The following is a 26429-nucleotide window of genomic DNA, read 5'->3' on the forward strand; positions in this document are numbered from 1 at the left end:
ATCCCAGTACTTGGGAGGCTGAGGCAGGAGGACTGCCACAAGTTCAGGGCCAGTCTGGGCTACATATCAAGACCCTGTTTCAAAAAACAAACAAACAAATGAAGGAGAGAGAGAGAGAAGCAGTTATTCACAGGAGACTTGAAGAAAACAAACTCTAAAGGTCCAGCAGATAAAATATTACCCTGTGGGTAGCCCCTAAAACAAAAGACAGCACAAGGAATAACAAATGATTTAAGAAAGCAAACCTATGGGCTTACCAAGGCAGATACAATTTAAAAATCACTCTCAATGATCTTTTAAAAATTAGGCCATGCGGGGCCAGATATTTAGCTCAATGGTTCTGCTGCCTGTCTTAAAAATTAGGCCATGTGAAGAATAGAAATAAAAATGAGTTTGACCATTTAAGAAAATAGTCAAAGCTCATAAGTACCATGTAGCCTTATAGTACCTCAATTTTTGTTTTCCTCTACAGGAAAAAAAATGAAGACTGAATACATGGCCTTGCCTATGCTAGGCAAGTGCACTAACACTGAGATATATCTACAGTTTCCCTTTTTAAATTTTATTCTGAGACAAGGAGGTCTCCTCCCTAATTGTTCAGGCTGGTTGGGAACTTCACAATCTTCCTACTCAGCTTCCAGGCATTAATGATATTTGAGGAAAGCATGTGATGTGAAGAAAAATAAAAGAAATAAACTCAGAGGAAGCCAACAGTTCAGGGAAAGGAACTCCACTAAGGTCAAAAAAATTCCATACTTTTTCCAGTGCTGAGTTGACAGAACCCCAGGGTGCTCTACTATTGAACTATAACCCTTCCCTTTTAAATTTTGAGACAGGGTCTCACTAAGTTGCCCAGGTGGTCTTAAATCTACAATCTTCCTGCCTCAGACATAGTTAGAATTACTGGCATGTGGCACCATACCTGCCTTCAGAATACCATTTTTTTTAAGTTCAAAAGAAAATCCTTTTACAAACAAGTTTCAGATAATAGTACTGAAAAATTAAAAGAAATTATCTCAAAATAGACCAAAAAAGGAAGAAAAATGAGAAAAGAAAATTTTAAGATCAGCAGGTGGCTCAACATCCTCTAGCTACAGCAGAAGTGCCCTAAGAACTTGGGACCTCTAGAAAGTTTAGTGCTGCCTTCCCCAGGGGCTATTTGGAAATGCCTGGGGACACATGTATGCCTGTAGTACCCCCCTTTCGAGAAACACTGATCTATGCAATAAATAGATCTGTGCCTGACATACTATGCATTTTTACATTGCAGAATGAGATAAACAAGTTATCAGAAAAAAAAATCAAATCACACAATACCAAAAAGAAAAAGAGAACAGCAAGAAACTTCAATAGCAACACTGACAGTTCAAAGAAAAATTACTTCGAAATGTTAAAGGAAATTTATTTCCAAACTACCAGTCAAATGTGAGAATAAAAGACAAACTTAAAAGGACTCACGTCCCTAAAACTTGCTGCCTATCCAATTTCTCTATGATCAATTAGACAAGGTATTTTGACAAAATAAGAAAATAAGCCAAGACAGGATCCAGTAAAAAAGGGATTCTGGGCAGAACAGCAAAAAATAGTTTCAAAAACAGTAACTCTTTAAGTCAACTCAAGAAGAAGTCTAGCAGACATACTCAGCCACCTCATCTTTGACAAAGGAGCCAACCATCCTCACTGGAGGAAAGATAGCCTGTTTAATAAATGGTGTTGCAAAAACTGGATTTCAACCTGCCAAAGAGTAAAACTAGACCCATACCTATCACCATGCCCTAAACTAAGATCGAAGTGGATTAAAGATCTAAATATTAAGACAGAAACACTAAACTTGCTGGAAGGTAAGTTAGGTAGAACTCTTGAAGACATTGGCGTAGGAAAAGACTTTATGAACAAATCTTCAATAGCACGGGAGCTATCACAAAGAACCAACAATTGGGATCTCATCTCATTAAAAAGCTTCTGCACTGCAAGAGAAACCACCAACAGAGCTAAGAGACAACCTACAATGTGGGAAAAAATTTTTAGCAGCTGTACCTCAGACAGAGGTCTACTATCACGAATATATAAAGAATTGAAAAAAATCAGACCCCCCTCAAATTCAAAGACCCAATTCAAAAATGGGCATCTGAAATGAACAGACACTTCTCAGACAAAGAAGTAGAAGTAGCAAATAAATACATGAAAAAATGGTCAACATCACTGGTCATTCGAGAGATGCAGATGAAAACAACACTGAGGTTCCACCTCACCCCACAAAGAATGGCTGCTATCAAGAAATCAACCAATAACAAATGCTGGCAGGAGAGTGGGGAGAAAAGAACCCTTCTCCATTGTTGGTGGGAGTGCAGACTGGTGCAACCACTGAGGAAATCTGTATTCAAAGAACTAGGACTACAGGTCCCATTTGATCCAGCTACTACCCACCCTGCTGGGTATCTTCCCCAAAGAATTAAAAGAATCATATCACAGCGATATATGTGTACCCATGTTTATAGCAGTACAGTTTGTAATAGCTAAAGCTTGGAAACAGCCCAAGTGGCCATCAACTGGAAACTGGATAAAGAAGATGTGGTTTTTTAATAAAATGGAGTACTACTCAGCCATAAAGAACCAGAAACTAGACACATTTATAGCTAAATGGATGCATATTGAGGTCATACTTTTTAAGTGAAATAAATAGGACACACATCTGTAAATACCAAATAGTTTCTCTAGTGTGAGAAACTGAAAGTGTAAATAAGGATTAAAATGAATAACTGATAATTTGAAATAGGAAAATGTCCAAAGGTGTAGGGGTGGTAGGAGGCGAAGGGGAAAGGGAAGAAGGGAAAGGAAAAATTATAAGAAAAGGAAAAAAAAATGGAAATGAAATCTATGTAAATAGGGAAGGGTGGAGGGGGTGAAGGGTACACAGGTAATGCGGGAAAAAATAAGAACTAAGATACATCATGTACAGGTACAAACACCCAATGATAAATGTAAACGTATGTATACCTAAAATGTACCAATAAAAGAATTTTTTTAAAAAAGGGAAGAAGAAGTCTAGATCAGAGGAAGGAGATGGATAAGCTCTGGAAGGAAAGTTGTCCCTCTCCCTCTGTGCATACACATAACAAGCAGAACTAGTACATAATGAGATAAGTTCGAGAGCTTAAAAAACCCAGCAGTTGTAGGACCTCATGGAACTATAGCAATACACATACAGAAAACTAGGCACCTTTTAAAGAGGAGACAAGCCGGACATGGTGGTGCATGCCTATAAATTCCAGCATTCAGGAGGCTGAGGCAAGAGGATAGCTGCAAATTCAAGGCTAGCCTAGGCTAATGAGTTCAAGGCCAACCCGGACTATACAGCAAGACCCTGCTCCCTCAAAATAAATAAATAAAATAATGAGACAAATAACTCCAAGAAAAACAGGAAAAAAGTATAGGAAAGGGAAATAAAATCACAGTCTACTTGTTAGGAACTTACTTACATGCTGGTAATGTAAAACCTAATGATTTGACTAATTTCATCATTATCATGAAATACAAAGAGAAATGAAAGAAGTTTCATAAATTCTCTACAAGTATAAATAAAAAGGTAATATTCAACATTGCCAGAGAAATAGCAGTATAAATCATCCATCTATCCATCAACTGATCAATCGATCATGATACTGGGGATCAAGCCCAGGGCCTTTACATTGAGCTACTTTACATCCCCAGTCTTTTTTTTTTGAAACAGGGTCTCACTAAGCTAGTACTAATTGCCCAGGTTTCCCAGCTAGACTTCAACTTGTGATCCTCCTGCCTTAGCTTCCCAAAGTGCTGGGATTACAGGTGTGCACCACCACACTTAATATTTAGCAAACACCTATTATGTGTCGAGCTCTTCACTCTCACAATGTGTATATATGTATATATATATATATGTGTGTGTGTATATATATGTGTGTGTGTATATATATATATATATACACACACACATATATACATATACATGAGTGCAAAAACAAAGAGGGGATTAAGTTAATCCCTACGTCTCAAACCCAGTGTGGTGGGCGCACACCTGTAACCCCAGCACTCTGGAGGCTGAGGCAGAAAGATCACAAGAATACATAGCAACACCCTATCTTAAAACAAAACAAAACAAAACAAAACACAACGACAAAGTTAAAGCATCCTATGACCTCTAATCTCAGACTTAAATGAAAGCTATGAAATAATAAACTAGTATACAAAAATTTTAAATTCTAAATTTTGTACAACTGCTAGTAATTGCAGCAACAAAAAAGGCAATTCAATAGGAGCAGCAAGGCTGGTTGCTCACACTTTTAAGAAAGAATAAGGGGGCCAGGGATTTAGCTCAGTGGTGCTGCCGCCAGCCTCGCAAGTGCAAGGTCCCGAGTTCAATCCCCAGTACCAAAAAAGAAAAGAAAGAACAAAAATCACAATTTTAAGAAACTACAAGCATTTTGTGAAAATTTAACACAACCATCCCAGTTTCAGTGGCCTAGTTAAATCATCTATGAGCCATCCACACAGAATACCATGCAGCTGTCATTAAAATGGAGGATGCTTTCTATTTAGCAGGTCTGAAATAATATCCAAGATATGATAAACAAGTGAAAAAAAGACAAATAGTTTACTATATGTTGTAGCAGAGGAAAATAAATGATTCAAATATTTTTAACTATCCACAGAAAAAAAAAGAAGTACTAGTAAAAGTGGCCAATGGTTAGTTAACACTGTGGGATTCAGAGCAGGCAAGAAGAGTATGATGAGTATGACTATTATTGAACCATGCATTACCTATTCAAAATACACAGTTTAAAATGTCTTAATCAGTTTTTCAGTTTATTGAGATATAGTCTCTTTATGAAATTCAAACTGGCATTGAACTCCTGCCTCAGCCTGCCAAGTGCTGGGATTACAGAGATGTGCCACCACACATGGCTCAGAATTCTTATGTATCTTTTTACAAAGGGTGTCCAGTGATTGCCTAAAATTTCAATACAAACCTATATTTATAATTACTGCATCTCTGGTCTTTTAAATCTTGTCATACTAAGCCTATTCATTAATCATTACTTTAAAATTCACCACCTAGGTGCTTCCAGTGAACACAAAGCAGAGGGTATTACCTTGAGACTACACATTCAAAAACATCACCAGCTCCTGGTTTTCTTACTAACTGTTTAATGGTGAGTGAAGTTACTTAACTTCCTGTCAATGTTTCTTTCTAAAATAAAAATAAGTTACTTATGACATAGGATGGATGTGAAAATTAGAATAATTCGTGTGGAGAAAATACTCATTAAATGTTAACAAGTGTTACTAACAGTTCTCTAATGCTTTCATCTAAGTAATCAAACACTATAGCACGTTTCAATTAAACCGAACATGGGCCTGGTATTTAGCTCAGTGGTTTCACTGCCTGCCTCACAAGCACAAGGTCCGGAGTTCGATCCCTGGTACAAAAAAAAAAAAATCCAAAAGAAAGTCCTAGCATATTGAGAATCAGTGAGTTCCTGTTAACAAGTGGTTTCACTGCACCAGGAAAGAGAAAATTTAAAAATGATGAAAATAAAAGTGCAACAATACAAGCATGTGCAGTGCAAATCATCAATCATAAAGAAAGAAATGATAAATTTGCTGAAATTTAAAATACTAATCAGTATGAGTGGGCTGGGAGTGTAGCCCTGTGTAGAAAGCTTGCCTAGCATGAGTGAAGTCCTAGGTAGAATCTCTCTCTCTCACACACACACACACACACACACACACACAGAGGAAGTGATTTACCCAGGTGTAATACCAGCTATTCCAGAGACAGGAGGAAGCTAGAAGCTAAGCTAAGAATCTGAGCAAGGCCCTCTCTCAATTTTTTTTTTTTTTGAGACAGGATCTTACAATATAGCCCAGGCTGGCCTCAAACTCACCACGATCCTCTGCCTCAGCCATGTGCCACCACGCCCGGCATTAAAAAATTTAAAAAGCTCAGTGGCACCGTGCCTCCCTGGTAAGCACAAGGACCAGAGTTCAATTCTCGGTACTGCAAAAAAAAAAATTTTTTTTTAACGTTGTATGCAGCTCAATGGTAGAGTACTTGCTCAGTATTCATGAGGTCCTGCCTTGGCTCCCCAGCAAAACATACACGCGCGCGCGCACACACGCACACACACACACACACACACACACACATTCTTTGGCCATGCAGCTTCTTAGTTTACAGAACTAGGTGGTAATCACAATTGTCAGGCAAGCATTTTAAAAACACAGATTTCACTTCAGGCTGCTTAATCACAATGACCAACAATGAAATCTAAAAATCTGTATTTTTTAAGCATTGTAAGTGATTATGATGATTGATTAGGTTTGGGAGCCATTACAGATCTCATTCTTACAATTAGCAATTTATTTAATCATTGCTTTTTGTGGCTTCACTGAAAGGAGGCCCAAAAGCAAAGTGATATTTCAATTAATCATTCCTTTAGATTAAGACATTAAAGAGTATTGTAAAGGTAAATATGTAACAGGTATTGAAGGAACAAAAAACACTTGACTGTGGACTGGGGGAATAGCTCAGGGGCACCACACCTGCCTGGCAAGCACAAGGCCCTGAATTCGAACCCCAGTGCCAGAAAGAAAAATAATTGACTGCTATTTAATGAATACTTACTTATAAATGACTGAAATATTACCTAACATTATCCCACTCAAAAATAATCTCAGGAGGAAGGAGATACAGAGAAAACAATTTTAAGATGGGCAGAATTTGTAAACAGAACACTCACTAAAGCAAGTAAGTAAGCAAGCATAAAAAAAGATGCTCAACATGTTCATTAGGAAAAGGTAAATTAAAACATCCAGATAGCACTACACACTTATCAGAAACGGCAAAATCTAAACACTAGCTACTCCAAATTGAGTATGGACTTCAAAAGACACTGATTGCTGGTTGAAATACAAAATAGTATAGCCACTCTGAAAGACAGTCTGGGAATTTCAGACAAAACTAAGCATACTCTTATCATATGATCCAGCAATCAAGTTCCTTGGTATTTACCCAAATTACTTGAAAGCTTACAACCACACAAAAACCTGGAATACAAATGCTTACAGCAGCTTCATATATGAACTGCCAAAACATGGAACCAAAGTGAATGAACTATGGTCCATTCATAACAGAATATTACTGGGCTCTGAAAAGAAATGATCAGGCCACAAAAAAGAGAGGAAACTGGGCATGGTGGCATATTCCTGTAATCCTAACACTTAGGAAGGCTGAGGTGAGCAAATCACAAGTTTTGAGTTCCTCCTGGGCAACTTAGCAAGATCCTGTCTCGAAATGAAAACTTTAAAAATGTGCTGGGGATGTACATCAGTAGTGGATCACCCCTGAGTTTGATGCTCCAGTACAGAAGGAAAAAAAAAAGGGGAGAGAGAGAGAAGGGGAGGGGAACGGGGAGGGGAGGGAGAGAGACCCTTCAATACATATTCGTAAAATGGCTATATACTATATGATTCTAACCACACGACATTCTGGTAAAGACAAAACTACAGAGGCAAAAAATAAATATCAATGCCAGGGATTTGGAGGGAGGAAAGAACAGGAGAGACACAGGACTTTTAGGGCAGAAAAAACTATTCTGTATATCATAAAGGTGGATAAATGTCAGTGTACATTTATCAAAACTCACAGAATGTACAAGACAAAGAATAAACCTAACATAAACTATGTATGACATTTAAGTGATGATAAAGTGTCAGTGTTTACCAATTGTAACAAAGGTAGGGGGGATGTTGATGGAAAAGGCTGAGGGGTTGAGGTTATGCAAAACCCCTCAACGCTGCTGTAAACATAAAACTGCTTTTTTTTAATCTGTTTTTTGAGACAGGGGCTCGCTGTGTATTCCAGGCTGGCCTTAAACTTGCTATGTAGCCCAGACTGACCCAGAACTCGCTCGGATCTTTGGGCATCAGCCTCCTAAGGGCTGGGATTACAGGCACGTGCCACCACACCTGGCCTTGTAAACCTACAACTGCTTTAAAAAGCAGTCTATGAGAGATAGGGAAAGGGAGAGAATGTATGCCTCTGAGAGAGGCAAGACACACATTTGGGAATCAAAAGTAAATTTAAATATATTTACAGAAAAAGCATTTTAGAAAAGAAAATAATAAAATATATTTAATAATAAAAATACAATTCAAAGGTTTAAATAAAAAAAGTAGTCCTGGGCCCTCCTATCTTACTGGTAAGAATGTAAAATGATATAGCCACTTGGGCAAACAGTTTGGCGGCTCCTCAAAATTAAACATGAACCAGTAATTCAACCCAAGATATATACCCAAGAGAACTGAATACACAACCCACCAAAAAAAAAAAAAAAAGAAAAGGGCACATAAATGGTCGTAACAGCATTATACTGTACACAATAATACCAATAAATGCAAACCATCCAAACATCCATCATGGATGTAGATATAGAGTTATTATTCAACTCTAAAAAGATATAAAGATATATAGTACTGATATATTGTACAACACACATGCTAAGTGAATGAAAATGCCACATAATATCCTGTTTATGAGATATGTCCAGAACAGGCAAATCTCACAGACAAAAGGAGATTATACTGGTTATCAAAGGAAGGAACTGGGACTAACTGCTTACTAGGTACAGGTTTCCTTTATAGGGTGATGAAAATGTTCTGAAATTAGTAATGTCTAGCACAACATAGTGAATACACTAAAAAACCACTGAAATGCACACCTTAAAAGGCTGACTTTTATATAAATTACATCTTAGCTTTGGTTGTTTTGGTTTTTTGAGATGGTGTCTCACCATATAGTCCAATCTTCTCACCTCAGCTTCCCAAATGCTGGGATTATAGGTATGGACCACCACACCCAGCATCTGAAGATTTTTTAAACTGTGGGTGGTCCTAATGAATGGATATCCCTAAGCACTGACATCAAACAGTTGCTACTATCACAAGACAACCACTGTTATGTACCTTCCAATAGAGCACATCATCACCTGGAAAACTGTCTTGTCTCCACAGCCCCCCACCCACCCACCCCACCCCGCAAAAGAAGAAAATAAACCTTTTTTTATTGGTACCGGGGATTGAACTCAGGACCTTGCACTTTCAAGGCAGGCGGTGGAACCACTGAGCTAAATCCTCAACCTGAAAATAAACCAATTCTGATGAAGAATCTAGATTCAACAAATTAAGTTTTCAGGAATACAAACACATGTTAAACAACAGGGAAGTGCTCAGTAAACCCAGACTCTGGGAACCTCTAAAGGAACCTTGGCCTGATTTCTTCAACAAAAAAAAAAAGATAAAGATGGAGAGGGTCCCAATCACAATGTTATTTGGATCCTGATTCAAGCAAACTGTTCAAGTAGAAATGAAAAAAAATGGGAAATTTGAACATGAATGTTGGGTAATATTAAAAAACTGCTATGTCTTAACAATGAGGTATAAAATACTTCAGTTGGCTTTCAAAGTGGTTATCTTTTAGGTATGTACTGAAATATTCATGGATGAAATTATATGATTCTGAGATTTGCTTCAAATTACAGCACAGTGGTACCTCAGTTCACAAACAATTCTTTCCATGATTCTGGTCACAGCCCAACTGCAAGCATATGAATCATGGAAAGAATTAAGTTCGTGAACTGAGGTACCACTGTAGTTTGGGATGAGGAGCAGTGGATAAAAGTACAGGTAAAACAACACTGGTCACTATTTAAAATGAGTTACAGATTGTGGTGGATCACAATACTGCATTATTCATGTATATGTTTGAAATTCTTCATAATGAAATACATCGAACTCACGACCTCGTGCTTGCCAGGCAGGCACTATGCCTCTGAGCTAAATCCCCATCCCCTTCATAATGAAGTATTAAAGCAACGTCATAAATAATGCTATTTATAATATAAAGGATAAACTTAAAAAAGAGGAGGAGTGGATGGAAATAAACGAGATTATCCCAAAAAATTCAGACTGGAGAAAGATCCTGAACTAAGAGGGGTAGTAATGAACTGAAAAGAAATTAAATCAGGATTGTTTCCCTAGGTCAGTGGTCAGGTGTCATGACAGTCCAGGAAAAAAAAAAAATTGGGGGCTGGGGATTTAGCTCAGTGGTTTCCCCAGTACCAAAAAAAAAAAAAAAATTTTTTTTTGAGACAAGGTTTCCCTATGTAGTTCAGGCTGGCCTTGAACTCACTATGTAGCCCAGGCTGGCCTCAAACTTGCAGTGATCCCCCTGCCTCAGCCTCCCAAGTGCTGGGATTATAAGCTTGGGCCATCAAGTCCAGCTCAGGCAAAATTTTTTTTTTTTTGGTACCGGGGATCAAACTCGGGTCCTTGAGCTTGCGGGGCAGGTGGTGGAACCACTGAGCTAAAACCCTGGCAAAGCCTTTTTTTTTTTTTTTGGTACCGGAGTTCGAACTCGGGTCCTTGCGCTTGCGCAGCAGGTGGCGAAACCACTGAGCTAAATCCCTGGCCCTAGGCAAAATTTTTTTACCCTCCTAAAAACAAACAAAATGCAACAAAACTGGAAAAGACATCATAGCTCTCACTGTATATGCAAAGGAAATTATAATCCCTCCAAATTAAGAATCACTAAATTAGAATCTACTTTAGGAGAGTGGGACTGTATTACACGGGCCATTCTTTTAATCATTACAATTCAGTTCACAACGAAGTTCTTGCCTGCTTTAGAGCCTCTGCTGCTGCTTCCAAAATTTTTAGAAATGGACAGGGATGTAGCTTAGTACGAAGGCCTTGATAGGAAGTGCTGAACAAACACTTGCAATTACTCAAAATCCCATATACAGGTTTCCCATCACTATCTATTCTGAGCATCTGGTTAACTTGCCATTTATAGTAGGTATTTTATTATTTCTAGCTCCGTAAGGGCAAGGTCTTTGTTTTATACATAATTATACTCAGTACCTAGCAAAAGTAGCATTCCAATATATTCACTGAAAAAATAATTTTGCTAGAATCAATAAAATTCAGATACTATACATATACAAGGGGAGGACCCACTGACTAGATATCTGTCTAGTACCTGGTGTTTGGAAGGATAGTGATAACATTAATGTTAACAGAATAAATGAATGAACAAGTACAGCACATTCTGTCAGGGTGGAAGAGGCAAGCACTTGAGAGAAACTGAATAGATGTACTGAATTTGGGGTAGAAAAGTTAAACAGGAAGTTAGAAATGTGTGTGAGACACCTGGAAGCCAAAAGAATGTACTGGCTAAGAACATGGCCTCTAGAGGCAGGCTGTTTAGCTTTAAATCCCAGTGATTCCGCAGCCTTCTAACTGCATGATCTTGGGCAGATTAATCTCTCAGCCTGTTGGGGGGGGGCGGGTAGTTGTGCCAAACTCACTTGGTTGTTTTGAAGATTAAATTGGCAAATACTGAAGCACTGGAGTAACAGCAAACAATAAGCAATAAATGTTAGGTTAATATTAAGACGGTAAACGGTTGTTAAAAATCGGATTTCAAATAAAATATACACTAAAAATATAAGAAAAATAGAACCCTAGTTAAAAACTGGGAACAAAGAAAAAGAACCATATTTTATGCAGGTAGGTTGTTTTTTTATTTTTTTGTACTGGGGATCGAACTCGGGTCCTCGTGCTTGCAAAGCAGGCGGCGGAACCACTGAGCTAAATACCCGGCCCCAAGAACCATATTTTAAAAAGTGATAAGCAGATCATAAGGGAAATGGAGAATAAAGAGGAAGCCAAAGGAAGGAATTCTGAGGAAGAAATAGTCAACAGTACAAAGTATAGGTTAAAAACATATGGTCTGGCCACAGGATATAGCAATTTGAAGGCTTATCATCAAGAGAAAAAAGTTTCTACAAATACACAGAAACAAAGAACCTATTTTACCCTGAAGGTTGTAAGTTTTTAGAAATTTTTTACACAAAATTCATACATGGTACGTAGAAAATTCAAGGAACAAAAATATGAAGAGAAAAAATTTTTATTACATTCCATTGTTGTGGGTGTTCCAAAAATGGAATGCTAAGCATTTAAAGGTTAAGGGGAAGAGTAGAACAAAAGTGCAGACTCAAGTGAAGTGTGTAAGTGGAAGAGCATTAAAAATACTCTAAGCCCCAGATGGGCATGGTGGCACACATCTGTAATCCCAGCGACTGTGGTGGCTGAGGCAGGAGGATAGCAAATTCAAGCCCAACCTGGGCAACTTAGCGAAACCCTGTCTTAAAATTTTTTGTTTTGTTTTGTTTTTGGTACTGGGGATCAAACTCAGGTCCTTGCGCTGCGCAGCAGCTGGCGAAACCACTGAGCTAAATCCCTGGCCTATGTCTTAAAGATTTTAAAAAAAATTTTTAAAGGGCTGGAGATACAGATTAGTGATGGAGCATTTGCCTAGTGTGCTCAAGGCCCTCAGTTCAATCTCCAGCACCAAAAAAAAAAAAGAAAAAGAAAAGAAAACCTAAATTTGTAGACTCTAATTTTATTAAAGTTTAACTATGGGGGGGGGGGTGGTACAGGGATCGAACTCAGGTCCTTACGGAGCAGGTGGCAGAACCACTGAACTAAATCCCCGGCCCAAAGTTTAACTATTATTACCATCATCTCAACAGGAAACTGGATAACAGCAAAAATGTAGGCTTAAATCTCAGACTAAAGGGAATGCTTTTATGAAAAAAATCACTAGTTTTTTTTGTAATGTCACAGTAGATTCATAAAAATCTTGTCATAAAAAGGCACTCAGGATTTGCAAATCCTTACTCTAGACTAGCCTATGAAACCCTGACAATAAAGAATACAAGGAAAAGTTACAGGTTTTCCCTTAGAAATGAAGAATCCAATCAAAATATTGGCTATTAACCAGAAAATCTTTAGACACCAACATATGTCATGTTATGACCAATCTGTTTGCCAGAGTATGCAAATAGAAATTAAAACTTGTACTTGCTGAATAACCAGTAGTTTTATAACAGCCTGAACTACAATTTTCTATGTATTTGCTATGTTGTATTTTAAAATTTTTATTAGCTACATTATATGTCTGCTGTTGGCAAACAAACATTTTGTACGTAATATATACATTCATTACATACTAACTATGGAAAACCTAAGGACATATTTGGTTTTGATTTTTGTTTTTTGAGGCAGGCTGGTATCGAACTCACAGTGATCTTCCTGCCTCACCCTCCCAAGGGCTTGGGATTATAGGCATGTGACATATTTGGCCTAGTACATCTTGGGGCTTCAATAAAACTTGTCATAATCAGGTGGTGCAGGCAACATGTTTGACACAGAATTAGAAGTCAAATTCCATTTCTATAAAAAATGCTAAGGGGCTGAAGGGTAGAGGGGACTCAGTGATAAGAGTATGTGCCCAGCATGCACAAGGACCTGAGATCAATCCCCAGTGTTGAAGTAAAAACAAAAACAACAAAAAACCAAAGCTAAGATAAGACAGTATAATTAAGTGGCTACAAGGGTAATAAAACTAGTCTTTGGAATCACACAAACCTGGTTTCAAACTTCACATGCAATAATTTATAGCTTGGAAAAGTTATTTAATCTATCAATTTGTCTCATCTGCAAATAGGAGTAATACCAACCTCATAAGGCTATAGTGCTGATTAAATGAGTTATAATTTGTATATAACAGGAACTGCCAAAACCCATGAATAAGTCCAATTTTTTAAAGCCCTATAGCAAATCAATCCACATCTCTGGAGGATAAGGCAATGGCTAGTATACTTGTTTTAAAGTTCCATAAGTTATTCTGACTCTGATGTTTAGCAACCATTAATGCCTTAGCTGAGTCCCAAGGAAAAGAAGCATCACAGAAATAAGGAAGCTTAAGACACGATCTAATGGTTCTGCTTCAAATTTCTAAGACATACTTTTATACCAAATTCTTTACACAGAGAATAGAATCATACTACAAAGTTCCATTTTAATATCTTTTCCAAAGCTAGGGAAATATTCCATATTAAAATTGTAGACCAAAATTAGGTATACCTAAAGCTCTTCGCGTTCATTATTGAATGGTTCAATAATGGACACTTTGTGCACCCATGACTATATGTAGTAATGATACAAAGGTGTCTTATTCCTTTGTGATCTTTCTCAAATGCAAGTTTACGTTTACAGGTGAAACCTACTGATGCATCACTAAACCAAACATACATTTTTACATATACATATACAATCAACACATACTTTTTTTTTTTTTTTTTAGTACCGAGGATTGAACTTGCGATCTTGTGCTTTCGAGTCAGGTGGAGGAACCACTGAGCTAAATCCCCGGCCCAACACATACATTTTTAAATATGTATCTCACAAGCAACCTTGTAGGCTCTGAAGGCACCTAAAGCAAATTCAATTTTCTAGACACAAACCTAAAACTCTGTTACTCAATAAAACATTTAAAAGAAATATATAGCACACAAAAATCCACAAATATTTTATTCCAAAAGAAGCCTGTATGAAATAATGTAAAACCCCTGGAAAAAATTAAAAGTCTAGATATACTGTAGCAATACTTTTTCAAAACCACCTTAGACTGCTATATCAGAACTACCACTCCAATAGATCACCTGAAAGCTAGCAAGCAAAAGGAATCTTCCTTAATAGACTTTTCCATTACTATTAATAGGAGAAGAAAAGGAAGGGAAAACGAGAGGCAGAAAATACTTTTATTAATGTAAAAGTTTTACTAATTTAAATAAATTTTCTCAGCTACTAACATTAATGAACCTTACGAGTGACAAATGCAATGTTAAACTGAAAAGTGTTAAAATAAAATTTATGTACAACAGAACAAACTTCAAAAACCCTATCAGAAACTGACGATGCATTAGGGAGCTGTAACCCCAATGCAATTTTTTTTTTTAAATAAATGCTTTACTAACTTCTCTATCCACACAGAAAACGATGTTTCCAGCAGTGTACTTGAAAACTGTATACCAGCAACTATATAAATCCCAAGTACAGTATTTTAAGGCAGAATGTACACAGCCACAGGCAATTTTGACTAAAGATTACTAAAAATTGTATTTTTTAAAGCTCAATAGTATAGCAAAGCACGATTCTAAAATAATCAAATTAACTAAATATGTCAAAACATGTAAGTATTTTAGCCAGGTATGGTGGCACATGCCTATAATCTCAGCACTCTGAAAGGCTGAGACAGGAGGATTTCAAATTCAAGCCCAGCCTGGACAACTTAGCAACTAGTCTCAAATAAAAAAGAGCTGGGGATGCAGCTCTGTGCAAAGGCCCGGGGGTTCAATCTCCAGTACCGTGTGGGGGTAAATACTTAAGTATCTTTTACTTTTTAAAAGTTTAACTTGACCCACTTTGTAGAGTCAAAAGTTTACTAGTTCAAAAATCAAACAAGGTATTTGTATTTGAGGATGGCCTTTCTATATGAATTCAATCTTCCTTCTTTCAACACTCCATCATTCCTAACTATTCACCATACGGTTTTATAGGACAACGAACAAAACTAGTTACATCCCAAATATAAAGCAGTATGAAGAACAGGTGCAACACTATTTAAATGCGTTTTCCTTCTAAGCCTAAATTTGCGCCAGAAAAGAATTTAAAAATAAACACAAATAAACCAAAGTTAAATAATCTTTTCAAAAAGATGAAACAATTTTGAAATCCAAGACATGAACCCCAAACTACTAATATGTTCCAAAGGTTAGGTATCGCAGCTTAACAAAAGTTCACATTAAGAACAACGAGCTCTACTAACCTCTCTACGCACACAGAAAACTACTCAATTACAAAAGATCCTGAGGTTGTCAATTATTAAGTACATTTAACTTTGCTTCATAAGTTAGTATTACGAGGAGAAAAAAACGCTATACTTCAAACTAATGTTAATTCTCAGTCGTTTCACAAATACAGCACAGAGAATCAATTTGGCTTTGTAACAAAAAAGAGTGGAAGGAGAGAGATCTAGAAAAGAGTACTCTCTCTAGAAAGAAAAATTCGGTGTTCGAAGCGTTAGTGAGCTAGTAAAGAACTAAAAGGAATCCAAGTGAGTAAAGCAGCATCCCAGGTAGGTACTCAAGAGTTGACGGTGGGAAGTGAAAACTTCACAGGTCTGCCGCAACTCTAGAGCCTGATAGGAGCCCAAGAAAGGAGCGTAGCTGTCAAGGGGCAACTGCCTACCAAGTCGCGGAGGAAGGGGGCAAGACAGGCCAAATCCGAACGGGGAGGGGGGTCCAGGAAAAGGTGGTAACATTCCCATCCCAGTCCGTCCGTCTCCTCGGGTTCTCCATCTCAAGGAGAATAAACAAGAGCAAACTCAGTGCCCTGCAGCCCCACGCCAGACTCCCAGAGAGGAGCTCGGCCCCAAGTCCCGGAATCCGGGGAAGGCCGCCTCCGGAGGAGCCCCCGCAGACGCCATACTAAAAGTCAAAATGGCTGCTCCGAGGAAGCCCGCACCGCGTAGCTAGTGAGGGCTGGGGAAGAGGCATCTTCGGGAAAGGGGGAGGGGGCTCGAGGAAGAGCCGTCGCCGGGACTGTCACTGCCCGAGTCGCACAGGTAGGTCTCCTCGGCCTCGCTGGACGCGGGCTCCGGCTGGAGGGAGTCCCGACCCCACCCCCCGGCCGGGAACCCCACCGCGGCCACCGTCCTGCACACCGACCCCGGCCAGGTACCTGCAATTCGGCCCGCTCCACCTCCCAGTGCGCTCGCTCCATCTCGAACCGAGCCCACTCGTGCTGGATGTAGTGCAGTATCCCCGGGATAGTGTACTGCTGTGGCCGGGACAGCTCGGGGCCTGCCGGGGGACCCGCTCCCTCGGAGGCCGGAGGACCTCCGCCGCCCGCCGCTCCATTGCCCCCTGGCGAAAGGCCCAGGTTCCCCCCTGGTCCCTGCTGAGGCCGGGGAGGGGCCGCCATCCCCGGGCCGCCACCACCGCCTCCGGCAAGCTCGTCCATTGTGTGTGGGGCCCCGGTCGGGGCGTAGGGCGAGACGCCGACTGCTGGGGGAAGGGCCGGGGAGAGTGGCCCCGCGCCAACGGCGGGGCGGAGGCCGGCCGGGAGAGGGGCGGGGAGGGGGGTCGTTGCTGTGTGCCTGCTGTGGGTCAGAGCAAGGAGCTGCCGGCCGCCGCCATTACAGTCCCTCCTCCATCTGCCCGCCTCACTCACTCACTTTGGGGAAAGGGGGGCCGCGGCGGAGCGGGGGAAGGGGCAGGGTTGGGAAAGGGATAGACGTAGGGCCGCCGCTTCGCACAGCCTGCCGGGTAAAGAACGCCGCTGCCGCCACTCGCTTGATAGCCAAATAGAGTCCGACCTCACCCTACGCAAGCGCACTGGGCACGCTCAGGCGTCACTGGGGGGCGGAGAGGGCTCGGGCCCCGCCCTCAATTCCGCCCTCAATCCCGCCCCCGGACCGGCGCCGGTCGGCGGCAAAGTTACGGGTGCTGTGTCTCGGACTCGGGCTTTTGGGAGCGAGTTGGCTTGTCTTCGCGCTGCCTTGTTCTCTCACAGGCAGCCCTCGGGCGCCGCTTTCTACCTCACGGTCTCGGCGTTGTGCCTGCCTGTGGAGCTGGGTTTTTTAAGCCCTGCTTGCCTCTGTTCTTGGCGCGCCCTGGATTCCTAACGTTTCTCCTGCATTCTTGGCATGTTTCGGGCAGTCCCAAAGGGTCGGGCTTCTTTCCCTGTCACTCGCTCCATCTCTGATTTCTTAGCACCGGTTTCCAGGATTTGGGAAATGTTCTCTTTTGGCAAATAGCCCAGGTCCTTCCGGACATGGTGACTGATTTCTGGGCTCTGGTCCCGTTTCCTTGCACCCAGCCGTCTGTCGTAACTTGTTCCCCTCTGTCCTCTTCTGGGATGGGTTGTATTGTGGGAGTTTGAGAGAGGACCAAGAGCGATTGTTTTCCTTTTTTTTCTTGGGAGAAGAGGGTCGTGAAATCCTTTAGATCTTGAGGATGATGGATAGAAGTAAAAATAACTTTGAAGGAGGCTTATTAAACTAACACTTTGATGTTTTTGAAGTGAATGAACTCACAGCTTACCATTAATGGTAGGATGTTTGGATCGAAATAGAAAATACTGGGATATAGGGCACGGGATTTAGCTCAGTCGCCGCCTGCCCCCCAAGCGCAAGGACCCGAGTTCGATCCCGGTACCAAAAAAAGAAAAGAACGGGAATATAGTTCCGCGGTTGAGCACTTAGGTTCAATCCCTACAGTACCGCAAAAAAAAATTTTTTTTAAGTAAGGAAAAATACTGTGATTACAACATAAAATCCTATATGAATAGCCAAAGATGTTTTCTTGGGTTATTAAATGTTTTTTGAATGAAACAATATGCACGTGACTTTAACCCCTTTGCTTGAGAGGCTAAGCAGGAGGATCTCAAGTTCAGAACAGCCTAGACTGCATAGCGAGACCCTGTCTCAAAAGAAAAAGAAAAAGCCAGGTGTGGTGGCCATGCCTCTAATCCCAGCACTCCAGAGGCTGAGTCAGGAGGATCACAAGGAGTTAAAGGCTAGCCTGAACTACATAGCAAGACTTTGCCTCAAAAAAACAAAAACAAGGGGCTGGGGATTTAGCTCAGTGGTTCTGCCGCTTGCCACCAAAGCACAAGATCCCCAGTTCTATCCCCAGTACCAAAAAAACAAAACGAAAAGTAAGATGGACCAAAACTGCCTGAGCATTAAAAGTACAGGCCAGGTGGACTTGGTGGCTTGCACCTGTAATCCCAGCCCTGGGAGGTCAAGGCAGGTGGATCAAGACCAGCCTAGGGTATATAGTGAGTTCAGCCTGAACTAAATAGGGAGACCTTATTCCCCCAAAAAAGAACTGTAAAATGTTCTTTTCTGTTGGAATGTTTTGTAGACTACTCACCTTGCACTTTGTGTCCATGACTTGTGAGGACATGGTAGTGAGTTTCCAGAATTTTCTTCTATATAAAAAATGAGCTCTCCCTACATTGTCACCTACACCTTACCTAACTGGAATTTCCTCCCTAATCTGTGGCTGAGTCATTTCCTCTGTTCAATCTCATCTTTGCTATTTGTTCTATCCTTTCATCAGTCCTGTTCATACCTCCTCCCTGCCCACAGAATCTCCTATTCTCATGCCAAGCTTCAAGAATCCTTATTTTTATTTGTATTTATTTATTTTTGAGACAGGGTTTAGTTGTGTAGTTCAGGCTGGCCTCAAACTCAATATGTAACCCAGGCTGGCCTCAAACTCATGACAGTCCTGCCTCAGCCATGAGTGCTGGGATTACAATTGTGTACCACCACACCTGGCTTTATATCTTTGATCTGTTTAGTTGGGGGTTTTTTTCTTTCCCATAGGTAATCTTTCACATCTGTGTACTTATTCTAATTTTGACCCAGAGAGACTCATCATATTTTATTTACATATGCTATTACCAGCCACTTAGATTCGTATGCTCAGGTTCATTTGCGTGCCTCTGACCAAAGCAAAGGAGGCCATTTATTTTGGTAAAAAGGATTTATCTCAAAGCTAGATCCAAGGAAATAGAGAATCCTCAGCACCCATATCACCATTTCTCCATGTACAAGTGTGTTTCGGCGGAGAGAGATGATAGACCAATGAGATAATAGACCTGTCCATGCTTGCTTCATTCCTTTCTAGATCCTGCTCCCTCCCTCATTTCCCCGTGGAAATGAAGCTAGAGTTTGACCTCCTGGTACCAGCATCTGCATATTCTTCCATTCATCTGGACTAAGGAGAGGTGGGGGTGTCAATTTATGCTGTAGGCCTGAAGAAATTAAAGAAGCCACTTGTGTCCAGAGGAAAAACTAACCTTTAATGTTCTGGTTTTCCATGCAGGTTATAATATTACATTAGCAAAATATGTGAAGTTCAGCCTTTTTTTTGAGACAGGGTCTCACTGTGTACTTGAGACTATCTCTGAACTCGCAGTGTAGCCCAGGCTGGCCTCAAACTTCAAGCAATCCTCCTGCCTCAGCCTTCTGAGTGCTGGGATTAAAGGCTTACGCCACCATGGCTGGCAGTCCAGGCTTTTAAATAAATCAGGAATAGCAAACAGACAGTGTTATTACCAGTTATTTCAGTAATGGATGTAGAAAGAGTTTTGACTGTCTTTGAGAATTAAATACTCTTGTAATTACTTAGCTAAACATACAATTTTATACCATGTTGACCGTGTACAGTACCTGGCATCCTTCTACCAAAGAGCACAAACCGGTTCATAAACACTACTTTAGTCATTATCTAAAACACTAATCATCAAACACTAATTTTTGCATCGTCTACAAAAGTTGTGACATGTTTTCTTATCTCCTTGGAGTCTGGCGTATGGAGAAAGCTGAAATAAAGAGCCCTTGGCCATTTTATTTTATTTTTTATTAGTATATACTTTAAGTATATAAGCCCTTCCCTTGGTCATTTTAGCAAGTCCTTAGTTTCTGGAATTGCTTGCCACTTTTATATCAGTGAGTGTGTATGAATATTTAGAAACAAAATCTCCCTTCACTTTTTTGCTTCCTACTGTTCTATCAGTGGGCCATTTTACTGTCTCTGGTTCTAGAATCATTTTCGTGATTGGTAGTTCCAGAGAGATTCAGTCACTCAGGAAAAATGACAAGGTGTTTCCATTTATAAACAGAGAGAACAGATATTAGAGCCCAGGGGAATATCTCTGAGAAGCACTGACTTTCGTTCAAAACCAAAGGACCAAACCAAGTACAAAATGCCCATGGAACAGAAAAGAAGGAAGCAGCTTTGACCTGCATGGAGGTCTAACCTGCCAACTGAGATCAGATGCCTACTTCTCATAGTAATTGCCTGTGGCTAAGAAAGTTACAAGAATACAAGCAGAGCACAGGAATTGTTCAAATCATGTATGTATACAAAAGAAAAGGGAAGACTTTATGGATTTATAGGAAATAATACCAAAACCTTTAAGAAACTCAGGATACTATGTAAAATTCTAGTCCAGGTTCATTCCAGAATTGTCTCCTGGGTAATACAAGTCAGAAAAAAGTAGGCTGTAACAATATTGTATAATAGCTAACACAGAGATGTCAAAATTGAAAAGCATTAAAAAAAAAAAAAAAAAAAAAAAAAGGATTGCCTGAAGCCAAGTCCCTCCTGGACATTGGCTAAGCATGAACTAGCAGGTCTATAAACAGGAGAGCAAAATGACTGGAAAATGTGACTGAGTGGGAAACTGCCAAAACCTTCCAAGGTAATAATTTAACAAGCTTGGAAATGTGGTCTGTCGTCTATTACAGCAGCAGGGGAGAATCTTCAAAAGAATGGTACCAGACATGGACAGCCAGTCCGGGAACTGTGTTAGAGAGTTCACTTTGGAGGACTATTTCTTGTTTCTCCTCTGGTGCCAGAGATTGAACCCAGAGCTGCACACATACAGTCCTTGGAAAATGTTTTAAATTAGCAAAATTTCACAAAAACATTTATAATAACAATATATTTTTATTTGTTTGTTTGTTTTTGGTATCAGGGATCGAACTCAGGACCTTGAGCTTATGAGGCAGTCAGTGGAACCACTGAGCTTAATTCCCGGCCCACTAACAATATATATACACATATATATGTGTGTATATATTTTTTTTTCTTTTTTTTTTTGGTACCAGGGATCGAACTGGGGTCCTTGCGCTTGTGAGGCAGGTGACGGAACTACTGAGCTAAATCCCCAGCCCAATAACAATATATTTTTAAATGATGGTGCCCTTTAGTTTTGTCTTACTGTGCATAGGCCAACCTTAAGTACATTTACCCCACAAAAAAGATTGAAGAATTCTTTAGATCATTTTAAAATAACTCCAATTGTACTTTGTTATCTTTACGGATTAGTATAGCAATTGAATATTTTAGATTGTATTGTCCATAGACTTTTGGAGGTGGTTTGTTTGGGTTTGGTTTTGTGCTACTGGGAATTAAACCCAGGGCCTTCCCGCCAAGCTACATCCCTGCCACCCACCCCACCCCCCTTTCTTTTGTTTTGAGACTGGATCACCCTAAGTTGCTAAGTTGTCCAGGCTGGGTTGGAATTTTTGATCCTCCTGCCTCACCTTGCTAAGTGCTGGGGTTACAGCCATTGCTACCACACCTGGTTAATTTTGACATTTTTTCCTATTCAAAGATTGTGAGATATAGGTGAGTGTTAGTTTAAATATGAGTACCGTTTGGACTGGCAAAGGGACAGGCTCTTGTGTGATAGCTTTAATCTCCTGTTTACATTTGTAGCACTTGTTGCTGTACTTTATTGTAAAATTCAAAAAAAAAAAAAAAGTGCTTCTGGGCAAAGGGCAGCCAAATAGGCCACTTAAAAGGTTGTATTCCACCCTGACATCTGATCTGAACAAGATTCAGATTCTTCTCTGAAACTTGCCTTTATGGGCATTTGCCTGGTGGTGTTTTTTTATTTTTTAGAAGTAGAAAGGAAGATTAGCTCAACTCTCTGAAAGAACAAATCAGACTTGAGAATTTTATAAGTATTAGATTTAACCACAAATATTAAACATACTATCAAATGCAACAATTGAGCTTTACTGTCCTAAATTTTCATGTTGTCAGATTGGCCCACTTCTTAGGCATTTTAGGTTCCATGTTGATATCAAAGAGAAGTGACTAATCTGTTAGAATTGTTCCCTTTGATGTATTCCTGGCCAAGACAGAAACTCCCAAAACATACATTTTAGGTAGTAAAAGCTTTGGTATAGAGCACAACTGCTCAGAGCTCAATTTACTCCAGTGAATGGGGAGTGAAATTGTCCATTCATGGTCTTGCTATAGCCGTCACTGAATTACTAGTCTTGAGGAGGACTCAGAGGTAATGGCATTAAATGAGAACGTACCTGCTGAAGCCAGACTAACTGAAATTGGGTCCTTCCTTCACCACTTTACTGAGTGACCTTTGTCAAGTATGCTTTCATATCTGTAAAGTGAAGAAACAGCCCAGCTCACAGAGCTGTTAGGAGTACTAAAAGAAGTAGGTAAAGTGTTCAAAACAGCACCGGGTACCTACTAAACTCTATGGAAACATTGCCATTCTCTCTCCTGACTTGGTGAATTGAGTTGTTATATGAGCACAATCTACAGAATTTGGGAGTCTTCTGTCTTTATTTAATCATGTATTTATATTATTATGTGTCATGTATATTTGTTTTATATTTTCAATTATAATCCAGTATTATTGTTCAGATTTTTCCAGATTTGGCTATTGGGAGTTCTTCCAGATTGTCTGATCTGTCTGTCTGTATCTCTTTTTAACAGCTTTATCAAGATACAATTTACAAACTAGACAGTTCATTCACTCAAATTATATAATTCACTGGCTACTCTGTGCTCACATACTCTGCAAATATCCCTACAGCCCCTTCCTACTTAGATATCACCCTTTAAACCCCTACTCCTTAAGCCTGAATCTACTTTCCACCTCTTTAGAGGCCTATTCTGTGTAGTTGATGCAGTTATATAATATGTCATAACTTTGTGACTGGCTTCTTTCATTTAACAAAATGTTTTCAAGATTCATCTGTCTACTGTATTTTTAATCTTTATTTAGATGATCCTTTTACATAGTTGTAATCCATGTGAATGCAAAATTTGGTGTTCTGATTTTGTGACATAATATTACGTATTTTATATGCATTTTTTCATTCTATGTAGTCTGCATGCATACCTTCTCCCTCCACCATACTGAGGATTGAACCCAGGGAGGAATGAGCTACATCCCCAGCCCTTTTTGAGATAAGCTTTTGCTCAGTTGCCCAGGCCAGTCTTGCATTTGTAATCCTGCTGCCTCAGCTCCCTGGGTGCTGAGATTACAAGTATGCACCTCCGCACACAGCTGCATATCCACTTTAATGGTAAATGACATCAACCTAGTATTCCCTTGACACTGAACATCTCACAATTTGTACAGTGCTATCTAGGTTTGTTCCATGTTTCACTTTCTTTCATTTTTTTTTTTTTTTTTTTTAGTGCTAGGGTTGAACCCAGGGAGGTTCCACTATTGAGCTACATTCCCAGTCCTTTTTAGTTTTTATGTTGAGACAGGGTCTTGCTAAGTTGCCCAGGCAAGACTAGAACTAGAACTTGCAATGTGCCTTTTTCAGGCTCCCTTGCTTCTGATATCACAGGTGTATACCACCATACCCTGCTTGTGTCTTACTATTATAATGCTGTGAGAAACATTTATGTTCATACAGATGTTTTTACAAAATTTTTTTTGGCAGTACTAGAGATTCAACCCAGGGCCTCACACATGCTAGGAAAGTGCTCTACCACTGTGCTACATCCTCAGCTGGTGCATATATTTTTAATTACACCTTAGGATAAATTCTCAAGACTGAAACTATGAGAAATTGTCACCATGCCAGGAAGATCTGAAAGACATGGGAAGATTAAATGTAATGTGGTATCCTAGATGGGATCCTGCTACAGAAAAAGGAAATTAGACAAAAAGTAAGGAAATCTGAATAAAATATGGACTTAATGTATCAATATTGGTTTATAAATTGTAACAAATTTACTATGCTGGTGTACTATGGGTAATTAGAGGAGAATGATAGTGGAAGTAACAGTAATAGTAGAGGACACTGGGTATGAGGTGTATAAGAACTCTTTTGTTGGGGGGGGACCTTTCTGTATTATTGTTATAATTTTCCTACAATCTTAAAACTGTTGTAATGAGATCTATTGATATTTTTTCAAAGTAGGCCATAAATAACATTTCCCCCCAACATTTTATTACTAGTGATTCTCAAATACAAAAGTTGAATGAATTTCACAGTGAATTCCTATATATTCACAATTTAGATTCTACCATTAACATTTTATTATTCTTGCTTTGTTGTCTAGCCACCCATTTATCTCTCTATCCATCCATTAATTTATCTTAGGTTTTTAGTGTTTTTCAAAGATATCACTTCCAAATAGTTCAGCATGCACACCATTAATTACTTTTAGTTTTTTCTTTTGATATAAAATTTACATATAATAAAATGGATTATTTGTTAATATTTATTAATATATTTGCTGTTTGCTGAGTTTCGGCAAATCCATACATCTGTATATCACAGACCCTCACAACTGCATTTTTTTTTCTGGTAGTACAAGGAATTGAAACCTAGGCCTTTGCACTAAGCTACATCCTTAGCCCTTTGTTTTTCTTATTTGAGACATGGTCTTGTTAAGTCACTAAGTTGCCCAGGCTGGGCTCAAACTTATGATCCTCCTACATCAGCTTCCCAGAGTGTTGCCATTATAGTCATATGCCACTATGCCCTGCACAACTACATTTTTTACCAAAAAAGTGTCAATTAAAAAAAAAAAGCCAAACCAGCTTGTACCACATGTAGTAGGATAAGCAGAGAACTTCTGTTTGAAATATATACCTATTTAGACACTGGATCACAATGTAAAATTTCTCTCTTACAGTCATATTAAAAACCCTATGGTGGGCCGGGGATTTAGCTCAGTGGTTTCGCCGCCTGCTGCACAAGTGCAAGGACTCAAGTTCGATCCCCGGTACCAAACAAAAAAAAAAACCCTATGGGCCAGGGATTTAGCTCAGTGCCACCATGCCTGTCTTGCAAGGACAAGGTCCTGAGCTCAATCCCCGGTACCAAAAATAAATAAATAAATAATAAATTACAATTCCGGTAAAGGATCTTATCATGTAATCAAATAATGGTTACAGCGACCTGGGATTTAGCTCCAGGGTTCTGCCGCCTGCCTCGCAGGCGCAAGATCCGAGTTCAATCCCTGGTACCAAAAATAATAATAATAATAATAATGGTTACATAGTTTATACACAGGATAATCAGCTCTTTTAGTTGGAATGTGATTGGGAGGGTCAGGAAAGGTTTCATGATGGAAAAGGCAGTGTGTTGTCATGGCACTGGCTAATACTTTAGCACTTGATGCATGCCCTATTCTAAAACTGTTACGTATACTAACTCCTTTAATCCTCACAACCTAGGAGATAGGTACTATTATTATTCCCATTGTACAGGAGACTGAGCTCAAAAAGATTAAGTGTTTTTCTCAGGGTCATAAAGCTACGAAATAGTAGAGCCAAACAGTCAATCTCTAGTTCATTTTTTTTTTTTACCGTGATCAAACCGAGGGACAGTTCTACTATTAAGCTACATCCTATATGCCCCGCCCTCTATTCTTTGTTTTGAAGTGGGGTCCTGCTAACTTGCTGAGGCTGGCCTCGAATGTGCAGTCATCTTCCTTCAGCCTCCCCACTGCTGGGATTGCAGATACGTGTCACCATACTTGGCCTGCTTCATGCTCTTGACTATTAAACTGTACTAGTACTACACCCCAAATTACTACTAATTTTCTAGGTGGAAATTTGCTTTTTAACTTGGAGAACATTATTTAAATCCTTTTTCAGGAGCCAAAAAAGGA

At 39.6% G+C, this 26429-nt stretch overlaps 2 protein-coding genes and 1 pseudogene across 24 annotated transcripts in view; 1 reads left to right on the plus strand and 2 right to left on the minus strand.

Moving 5' to 3' along the window:
- The window catches only part of LOC147822343 (NADH dehydrogenase [ubiquinone] 1 alpha subcomplex assembly factor 4 pseudogene), a 30790-nt pseudogene extending 21717 nt beyond the window's left edge, over positions 1 to 9073 (minus strand). The window contains exon 1 of the transcript XR_015445809.1: positions 1 to 9073. This exon is cut by the window's left edge and continues 21717 nt beyond it. The product of XR_015445809.1 is annotated as an NADH dehydrogenase [ubiquinone] 1 alpha subcomplex assembly factor 4 pseudogene (transcript).
- Strn3 (striatin 3) overlaps positions 1 to 17179 on the minus strand; it is a 96248-nt gene extending 79069 nt beyond the window's left edge. For 4 of the 6 annotated variants that reach the window (XM_004864037.4, XM_004864038.4, XM_004864035.4 and 1 more), the window contains exon 1: positions 16690 to 17179. In XM_004864037.4, coding sequence (XP_004864094.1) covers positions 16690 to 16971 — 282 coding nt within the window. In that variant the 5' untranslated portion in view covers positions 16972 to 17179. Of the gene's footprint in view, positions 1 to 16197; positions 16344 to 16689 lie in introns of those variants that run through there. The other 2 variants (XM_004864039.4, XM_021243898.2) reach the window with 2 other exon arrangements.
- The window catches only part of Ap4s1 (adaptor related protein complex 4 subunit sigma 1), a 90485-nt gene continuing 79967 nt past the window's right edge, over positions 15912 to 26429 (plus strand). For 4 of the 17 annotated variants that reach the window (XR_015445806.1, XR_015445807.1, XR_015445808.1 and 1 more), the window contains exon 1: positions 16374 to 16573. The gene's annotated coding sequence lies outside the window, so the exon portion shown is untranslated. Of the gene's footprint in view, positions 16085 to 16369; positions 16574 to 24342; positions 24474 to 26429 lie in introns of those variants that run through there. The other 13 variants (XM_087197259.1, XM_087197261.1, XM_087197262.1 and 10 more) reach the window with 8 other exon arrangements.

This window comes from Heterocephalus glaber, unplaced genomic scaffold, assembly GCF_053883595.1.
Source record: "Heterocephalus glaber isolate CG9 unplaced genomic scaffold, H.glaber_assembly_v1.0 deba00001662, whole genome shotgun sequence".
NCBI classification, from domain to species: domain Eukaryota; kingdom Metazoa; phylum Chordata; class Mammalia; order Rodentia; family Bathyergidae; genus Heterocephalus; species Heterocephalus glaber.